Source organism: Seriola aureovittata, chromosome 1 (genome assembly GCF_021018895.1).
Source record: "Seriola aureovittata isolate HTS-2021-v1 ecotype China chromosome 1, ASM2101889v1, whole genome shotgun sequence".
Lineage (NCBI taxonomy): Eukaryota > Metazoa > Chordata > Actinopteri > Carangiformes > Carangidae > Seriola > Seriola aureovittata.
In genome coordinates, this window is record NC_079364.1 from 5,531,236 (window position 1) to 5,541,463 (window position 10,228).

Here is a 10,228-nt window from a genome sequence, read left to right on the forward strand (position 1 = left end):
GAAGTGTGAGCTAATGTGTTTCCTCTGGGCTGAACAGAGCTCCACTCAAACGTAAATGCAATATAGAAACCAGTGAAGCATAAACACATGGCTTCTTGGAAGAACTGGATGAAACCTTTTAATAGGGATGACCAGCATATTTTTATTGGCCTCTCGCATCAGAACAGCATGCCTCGGCGCCTTCAGGTCCACAATTACTGAGCTATTACTCGCTCCACATTCAGTGCACCCTCCCCCCCCCGCCCCCTGACACAAACATTGATTAGTGTCTCAGTTCACTCATTTTTACTCAAACCACTGATGTCAATAAGAGCCAGCCAAGTGTAACCCTGGAAGCTGAAGGAGAGCAGCACAACCCACTTCCCCCAGAATACAGGCTCCTCAGATATCCTTTACTCTCCTCTTACTTAAAAAAAAAGTAATAAGACCGTCACCCTCTTGCACTGGGTGACATGTTCCTTCATCAACATGAACACACACACACTATAGTTTTACTTTGACTCAAGCCTGAGATGTGCAGCAGTAAGTCCGCCACTGAAGATAGTCCCCGACAAATGCATCATTTTTTCATGGGATTTGCCGACATTAAGAGAAATGTACTGAAGAATAAAACCAGCCTCATCCTTTTAAATCAAAATCAGAAAACTGCACTTCAGTGAGAGATGTTCGCTGCTGCTGCTTTGGCTGAGACTGTTTCTCGTTTCTCCCTCTGCACTCTATTTTATTTTTACTTAAAGCTATTTTCTCGACCCTGTGTCTGTGTCCATCACTCCCGTCAAATAACAAAGCTCTCTGAAATCAAAGTCTTAGAGCTTTGTTAGAGACAACATAAGAACACTTCACTCAGGGGAAATGGCACAGCTGAGACCGGCCCTGTCAAACTGAAGTGTTACTGTACCTGCTCATTTCCCTCTGGTCCGAACCGGATCTGAACCAGCATCCCTGAAGCCATAATCAACCTTCTGTAAACCTTTATTTAACGATTACACAACAGTGTAGGTTATTCATGTCGTTTATTCCATGATTTATTTTGGCTGTAGACAAACCTGGTGTGATCCAGACGGAGACAAAATCAGATCCAACTCGGGTCGAGAGCAAATCAAGACTTAGGGTCTTGTTCACTGTTGGCAGTGTCGGTCAGACACAGAATTATTTCACAAACTATCAGATGAGTTACTATGAAATTTTGTACGGACATTCATGGTCTTCCAAAGGATGAAGCCTTGTGACTTTGATGATCCTCTGACTTTGCCTCTACTGCCACCATGAGGTTGGCAATTGTGATTTTTAGTGAAATGTCTCAACAAATAATTGGATGCATACTTGCAACATTCATGTCTTCCTCAGAATCAACTGTAATAACTTTGTGGAATTTCTTCAGGTGAAAAAATGTTCAGTTTATCCAGTTTTTTTGGTTTATGACCAGATACCTGCAAAACTGATGGAATTCCCATCATACCTTGTGTTAATGTTAGCTACAACAAAGTAAGGTAGTGAGCATGGTAAATGTTAGGATGTTAGGACTCAGAGCTTCACTGTGCCAAGGTACAGCCTCACAGCATCACTGTGGTGTTGTTACAAATATATATATTTCTTGCATCCACAGAGATGCTGCGTTGTTCTGATCCCTCCATCATGCAGCAGCTAATCTGGACATAGAACATAACAACATAGAACCTGCACTATAGACTTTAAATACCTTTTTTTCTGATGTTAGGAATAAAATGAACATTAGCTGAAAATGTTTGTTATTATGACGACACCTTTGATATAATATTTGGATGAATGAGAAAGAGAATGGACTCTATAATGTGCTCTAATGCAGTTTTCTGGAACCCGACAATGCATGACTAATCTCTTACATCATATTAAATTACTCAGATGTTGAAATCTGCACAGGTTGATGTGCAGCATCCACAGTCCGTCTAGACAAATCCGGCACATTACTGCAATACATTACATTAATGAAATACAATATATATATGTGTGTGTGTGTGTTTTTGTGTGTGTGCGTGCTTGTGCAGATTACTGCAGCAGTCTGCTGGTGATCCTGAGGGACACGCTGTGTTTGCTTTAGGCTGCTGCTCACATCTCTATATTCATGTGCTGATCCAGCTCCGTGTTTACCCGCAGAGGTTTCTGCAAAGAGTTTCAAGACTGTAGCTGGATGAGATTCAGTCAGTGTGAGCAGCGAGGCAGGATGAACAGTTTGGAACCAGAAATCAAAGACAAAAAGAGAGAAGAATCAATAGCAACTTTCTGTAGTAGAAACGGACTTAATCCTCCAGAGCTCCTCATTCACTGTGTTTACACGCACAATAAACCAATAAATCGGATTAAGACATGAAATCAGAGAAAGTGTTTATATGTATAATGATAATGTGGTTAATGTGAAACATACATGCAGCAGGCCAGTAGTAACTAGATTCATTGCTTCACTCTTCCCTTATTTTTGATATGCATTGTTTTCAGAAAGTATTCAGACCCCTTCAATAAATTGATAAAAATTGCCCATAAATGTACATTCAGCAGCATAATGAAAAGTGAAAACATATTTTTAGACATTTTTGCAAATGTATTAAAAATCAAACACTGAAATCTCTCATTTACTAACGTATTTAGACTCTTTGCTGTGGTTCCACACTGTGGCCAGGTGCATTGCTTTAATAACCCTCACCTGTGTGAACTGGCTGGGCATAGAAAGACACACAGCTGTACGTTATAAGTGCACTTCTGACAGATGACAGTGCTGCTGTTTGTTAGGTTTTGTTTTGAGCCTCTGTAGTGAGAAACCAGTAACCTGGCTGTGTAAACTGACCTATTTAACTCATTGTCAGTTTCTGTTTGACTTTGCATTGGATTACTTGAACAAAATGAGTAAAGATCATTCCTGTCATTCTGCCACACTGCTGTCACAGCAACACTTCACCTCTCCAACGCCCTTTGTAATGTAAATGTGATTAAGTTCTGAACATGACCAAGATATCCATCCTCTCTGCAGGAACTGGGTTTCTCTTCCTGTAATCTCTCCCTCAGTTACAGACATCAGGCTTCTTGTTAACACGATGTTTACGAAATACGATTAGTGCAGGAAGCAGACACTAACCAGATTACTTTAGTGCATCTAAGATATTTTTAAAATAGGAATTACAAAAAGGTCGTATTGGCCGCATAAGAACCTCTTTAACAGATTTGACTCCTATTGGAATAAATATGATGTCGAAATACAGACGATGGACGAAATACATCTGTGTATTACAGTGTATAAATAGAAGATAGAAATGTAAATGGTGTTTTGAGCTACATGCTAATGCCAGCATGCTAACATACTGATGTTTAGCAGATATAATGTTAATCATAATAATGTTTAGTGTGTTAGCATGTTAACATTCGCTAATTAGCACATAGCACAGTACAACTGAGGCTGATGGGAGCGTCATTAGTTTTACAGATATTTGGTTATAAACCAGAATGTTGGACAAATACTAATTTTGATGATGATGACCAGATTATTATTATAATTCATCATGTGGGCACATGAATGTCTGAACCAAATTTAATGGCACAGTGGCTGAGATTTTTTATTCAGAACCACAGATGTCAACCTCATGGCGATGCTAGAGGAAAAGTCAGGGGATCATCAAAGTCAGATTTGTCCTCTGAGGATCATGAATGTTCAGACTTTTGTACCAATCTATCCAATATAGAAATCTCACCAGAAAACTGAAAACTTTGACCTAATGGTAGCACCGCATGACAACTCAGGGGATCAGAGTTACTCGGGTTCATCCTCTAAGGACCTTGAATGACATTTCATGGCAATCAAGCTAATAGTTGCTGAGATGTTTCAGGCAGGACGAACAGACATAGAGCCATGCCAAAAGTATGGCTAAAAATAACGATAATATGGCGAATATATCAAGATCCAGAGGAAACTCAAGGTATAAGTACACCTATATACAAATAGGTATATTAAAAAGACAGGTCCCTTCAGCGGCAGGGTTAACTCTCCACACAGTTCAGTGTCCTGCCTTTCTGTTCGCCTGCTGAGTGTGGAGCATGGATGATGCTCTCTGCCAGCCATCTCTGCATCTCTGCCTCACTCAGAGAGCTTCTGTCTTCCTGTGCTTCAGTGATATCACCACATCAGGAGAGAGAGAAATACACCGTGACGAGGAGAGAGAGCGTGCCAACAGAAAGAGAGAGAGCGGAGGCTTCACAGCAGAGAAACAGTCTGAATCTGTGACAGACGCGAGACTGAAAGAAATATGGAAATTTGGGTTATTTATTAGCAAAGTTTAATTAGGTAATTAATGGAGGATGCTGAATTATTCATGGCATTTCCAGGAAAGCTAGAATAAAGCAGGACAATGAGAGTGAAATCACAGACTGTAATGATTCCTTTACTTGGAGGATGTTAGAAAGGTGATAGACCCGTTAGATATGTTAAATATTCCAGCTAAAACAGGCCGCATGGAGCCACAGAGAAAACATGCTGGTGTGTGGTGTTAAAACAAGTGTAAGATCCAGGAGGCTGTCAATTTATGCACCCTAAGCGGATTGTGATACCGAGACAATGACATAATGGGAAATTATGCAGAGCTACAACTACAAATTGCACAAGTTTAACTAACTCTAAGTGGCGCTGCTCGCATTTGAAATTCATTCTACAAAAGCCAGTTGTGCTTAAAAATTCAAATGCACATTGAGAATGAATGAATGAACACCTGAATCTGCAGTTCATTTTATCAGTTGCATCATGCAGCTGTTTTCAGTGTTTCCATTACAAACAGCAGCAGGACAAAGTCAGAGAGCAGCTGGTGAACATAGTGGAGCGTTTAGCGGCTAGAGTTAGATATTTCCCTCAGGAGCTGGTGGAGACTAAAAACAGAGCTAATAGAGAGTACTGGACTTAGATTCATCAGGTGGACACAAACACGACTCCACGTGAATTATAATGTCACACTGTAACTGCTAGATGTGTAAATAAGCAACTGTTTGTGAATCAGTTCACCACGCAACCTTAAAAGCTGATGGCTATTCCTTTAAATTTCTTAGGGGTTTATTATCACCGCCTGTAACGTTCACGCCATTACTCTCACTAGAACCTTGTCTCAAACAGTCCTTCATTTCTTTGAAGGGCCACTCCACAGATTTTTTTTCACACATCAGGCTCGGTTGAGTCTTACTCAGCTGTTGTGTAATAGTTCTGTGGCTCCGGACGGAGGCACAGCGGATCCACATGTAGGATCCATCATTCTACAGACTCTGACAGACTCTTTTTTTTTTTTTTTATCTGTCTCTCTTAAGTCCCTCATCTTTATGGAAGTGCAAGACTAAATCACTGGAGTACACCTTTAAGATAGATTTCTATCGACCACTGATTGATTATGAAATGTTTAGACACTGCTATTCGTGAAGCTTGTATATTACAAACATACACACAGCACCGATGTCAACAAACAGACGCACTTATTTCTACTCTTTACATAACGCTAGCAGCCGGAGACCCGTGTGGGAGGATAGATGTGCACCAAGATCTATCTGCTTTTTTAAAAGTCCTTGCTCAGAGCTCAGTGAACACTCAGTTCCATTTTTTCAGCTCAGTACATCCTCTCTCTCTTCTGAGCTGTTGTGTGACCCAACTAAGCTTCAGTATGTGCTGAATATGCCACAGTAAATTCTGGTGACACAAGTGTTTTCACTGTAAATACTGAGCATTGATCCAGAGAGCAGACACATTCACACACAGATCCACATCACCACTGGCTCCATTCACTCCACACCGCGGGGCGTGATCTCATATTCCCCCAGCAGATAGTGTTGATTCTCACATTCGGCCCTCATTGATTCCCACCCTGACATGCGGCCTGCATATGAGAGCCTGATCAATACAAGCTGTACCGTCTCCAGCTCCCCAGATATCATCCAAAGCATTTGTGGACAAAAGGGGACAATAGAGACGCCGCGAAGAAAGGACATGTTGTCAAACTCAGACTGAATGCAATCTGATCTTCTGTGTGTCAGAGCGACTGCAGACTGGCTGCAGGGGAACGGACATGGGCGATAAGATGATAGGCAGGCAGCAACATATTAAATCCCTCCGTCTATAGACTCTGATACCATCACGACTCAGAGCTGGCAATTACCGTCCCCATGCGACAAAAACAGATCGATGGTGGTGGACACGTGTCGCACAAACAACTTGTACTCGCTGGAACATAACTGCTGCAAAACAAGTTTGAACATAGTCTCAGAAATTTGATGAACTCCGACTGACCTTTGACCTCTGCCGAAAACTGAGCGGTGTGCCTGGCCTCAAACAGCTGCAGCTCTTTGTTCAGGTCACAAACAGTCAGATCAACACTCCAGGAGCGCAAACCTGAAAAAACAAAAAGAACAAGAACAGTGCTCATCAAAAGTGGGACATACTCAGTATCTGACTGTGCTTCTTTTGACAGCACCTTTGTCATCAGAGAATCACCTGACTCACACCTATGGCCCTTTCTCTTAGTCAGTATCTGAGGTCCTCTGTCATTTTGTGCAGTCGGCTACTAAAAACCTTTAAAACTGATTCTAGATTGTGCATTTATACAGTAGGTGAATGGGAGTTGTTGTTCCTTTTGATACCTTGAATATCACGTTATCCTCAGTTTATAGTAAGTAAAATAACAATGCAACAACAATAACAACAGAGTGACCTCATGTCTAAACTAAACACTCACACATGTATCTCCATAGAAAAATTGGAGTTGTTGGTCTGAGAAGAATCTGTCACAAGGCTCCAGTTTTCACAGGGAGTTAGTGAAATAACTTTTACAACTAAAACAAAGGGGAAACAGTGGAAGTGTCTGACTGGGGGTGCACGAAATATTCAGCAACACTGCCACATTTTACACACAGTAAATTAAGGTTTCGTGAAAATTATTATTTACAGATATCCAAAAACATGTTGAGGAATTTGGGGAGCTTGGGACTCAGCTTGATGCAGTATCATGGGATTTTGTTGATGGCTTTTACTCAAGTACTGTACTTAAATACAGATTTTAAGTGCTTGGGTATTTTCATTTTATGATACTTTATACTTCAACCTCACAATATGTCAAAGGAAAATGTTCTACTTTTTTCTTCCCCCGTCACATGGACCAAAGAAGGATCCAGTAAATTTTGGTGTGGATCTGGTGAAAGGGGCAGAGAGGCGACAGCCAGGGCTGCAGGCATTATGTTTTCAGGTTGTCCATCCTTCATATTCTTGTCAACACAACATCTCAGGAACGCTGCGATGGAACTTATTCAAATTTGACACAAACATTTGCTTGGACTCAAGGACAAACCGATTAGATTTTGGTGTTCAAAGGTCAAGGTCACAGTGATCTCACATTCTTGTGAATGCAATATATCAGGAATGCCCAGAGGGAATTTCATTGGTGGTCAGAGGTCAAAGGTCAAGGTGACTGTGACCTCACAAAACATGATTTTGGCCATAACTCACAAATTTATGCACTAATTATGACACAATCTAACTGAAATGTCTATAAGGATTAAATAAAGCGATGACATTTTATATCCAAATGGTCAAATTTCAACTTCACTGTGACATCATAATGTTCTGCAAATTATCGGCTATTATTCAATGCTGTAAATCAGGAAGGCGAGATTCTGACCACATTTCCTGTAACTTGGGTGGTTGGCGGAGGGATACAACCACGAGGTAGTGATTCTAGTTTCTTCATATTTATGGTGTTAAGATCTATGACTTTGTACGATTTGGCCTGGGCAGAGGTATTCGCTCACTCAGTGCAGGTCTACTTTCTTTTCAGATTAATATTTTTTCATGTAAAACATATGATGATCTTATAAAATATGATGTAGAACTATATTGTTAAATTACCCAGTGGTGTATAAACTACCTAGAGCTGGCTCCACATTGACAAACTGTAACAATAAAATGCTGCTTTCATGTATTAATCAGTAACAATAAACAATTTATCAAACAGTACAGAAAATATCAAATTGAAAGGAGCCATTCTGCGTAATGAATACTGCTGGTTTCCTGTACTATTACTTTACTAACATGTTGAAATCAGGACTTTTACCCGGAGTCTTTTATATGATGATGTTTGTAGTTTTAATTTAGTGAAGGATCAGTAATAATTCTTCCTCTTCTTGACAGCTTATAAGAAACTGAAGCCTTTTTCTGACAATATCAAAGTGTCGGGGATTGAAGCTGCCACATTTTACGAATATTGGATGACTGGCATAACGTTTTTATGTTAGAAAATTTAAACTTTCAGATATCTGAATCTGCTTAAAAGTACTTTTTTTCTGACAGTTAGGGTTAAGCTTTTAGTGAATTTAACATGTTAATGGTTTCTCTGCTCAGACTTAGAAGTTACTCCCTGCAGCCTCTGGGCGTCTGACCGCTCCTCTGCTGACCTACCTTGTGAGATCTGTGTCCTGGCAGTGTCGAGGTGATAGCTGCTGGAAATCTCTCCGAACACAATCAGCATGCGATAGTTTCTGTGCTGGAATGCAGCTGCGGCGTGGTGCTGTCCATGGTGCTGAACGGACTCCTCCGGCTCCGCTCGCTCCACTGAGGCAGCTGCTGCGGTGGGGATTTCCATGGTAACAGTGCCACCAGTGGATACTGAGCCCTTTTCCATCTCCATGACAACTGCATCCGGAGCAAGCACCATGACAATGCAGGATGAGGAGGGAGGAGTGGTGGGCGTGACTCCATGCTTGGTAAATATGTGATTGGTTCGCAGGTTATGTGGCTATTTGATGTCACAACGTTTTATTGGACAAGAGGAAAAGAGGGATATGAAAATTTATGTTGATCATATTTTCTATATGACATGGCTGAAACACACTATCAGTGATGTGGACAATGGAGAGGGTGATGATGATGAAGAAGACAGTGAAGATGTTTTTATATGAACTATGTAACTGACAAATTATTTTTCAGTTTATTAAAAATCAAAGATCAAGAATCAAATGTGTGAAAACATCCACACGACTCTCAGTGAGCGCTTACAGCAGGGAATTGTTTTTAAAGATGATTTTTGGAGGTTACTGAGTGTCACCAGTGTCACAGTGTCACAGTTTTCCTCGTATTGTTCTGATTTTGAAATTCGCTGCCTGACAAAAGAGACTGAAAATAAGATGTTTTGTGGCACACAAAGGTTCTATTTATATCAGTGTCACTGCAAGTACCAGGCAATGTGCTTTGGTTACTAAACTGACAGCTCTTTGTTCCCATCAGGAGTAAAAACAATGCCTCATCTGTGCAGAGTAACCGTGACAACAAAGGCTCACAGTCAGCAGAGGAAAGCTGTTATTTTAGGCTTTGCGAGACATTTGAATAAACTCATTCTACAACACAAAAGCTGCAAGTTGTAAATACATTCAAAACAAATTGGGCAGTATAAATCTGTGTATGTGTGCACACTCAGTAACAGATTTAACCTGCCTCAGTGTACCACAGGACCAACCACCACAGCTGCACTCCTGATTGAAACTGATTCTGAAAAGTAACCTATGACTGATCATTTTAATGTTCATACTACGGCGCTAAAAATATTTGCACTTGAGACTTCATGACAAATTTTCTATGGGGATGCTGATGGATGACAGTTGCCCTGCACTCCAAGTTGGAGCAAAGAGAAGGAACATACAAGGGTGGAGAAACTGCTTCTTTTGTTCTAGCATCTGCTGATATGAGACCTCTCTTGAGTTAGCAGCTGTTGTTAGACACATAATTTAAACTTATAGCCCCATTGAGGTTTTGTGATGGTTTTATCTTGAAGCTTTTTACCATGAACTTGCAATGCGTTATACACAAACTTCCTTCAGCATTATTTCATTTACTCACTGTTAGAGTTTAATGAGAAGGTGATTGTCCAAAGGGTCTGAGGGAAAGTTGGTCAACATTACATTAATTATAAGATATACATAAAGATTTAAGCCACGAGCTTTTACCTATGCTATAGCACCAGGGATCCAGTGTTGCTCAGTCTACCACTTTGGTCCACACATGTACAAACAGTCATGGTCACCAGAGGATGATTGATTGATCGACTGGTTTCGGTGATCACCTGACTTTGTTTTATGGCAAAAATCCCTTAAAAACTAATGACGTTTCGATCAGTCTCAGCTGTACCATATGTTTATTCCTATTTAGCAAATCTTAGCATGCTAATGCCCTAAGCTAAGATGGTGAACATGG

General features: G+C 40.6%; 1 protein-coding gene across 1 annotated transcript in view; it reads right to left on the minus strand.

The window, feature by feature from the left end:
* Positions 1–8,711, minus strand: part of map1aa (microtubule-associated protein 1Aa) — a 37,501-nt gene extending 28,790 nt beyond the window's left edge. Inside the window, exons 1-2 of the mRNA XM_056375238.1 lie at positions 8,441–8,711; positions 6,281–6,382 (exon numbers count right to left, since the gene is read on the minus strand). Of these exons, the coding sequence (XP_056231213.1) occupies positions 6,281–6,382; positions 8,441–8,696 (358 nt within the window). The 5' untranslated portion in view covers positions 8,697–8,711. The remainder of the gene's footprint in view (positions 1–6,280; positions 6,383–8,440) is intronic.
* Positions 8,712–10,228: the final 1,517 nt, after the last annotated feature.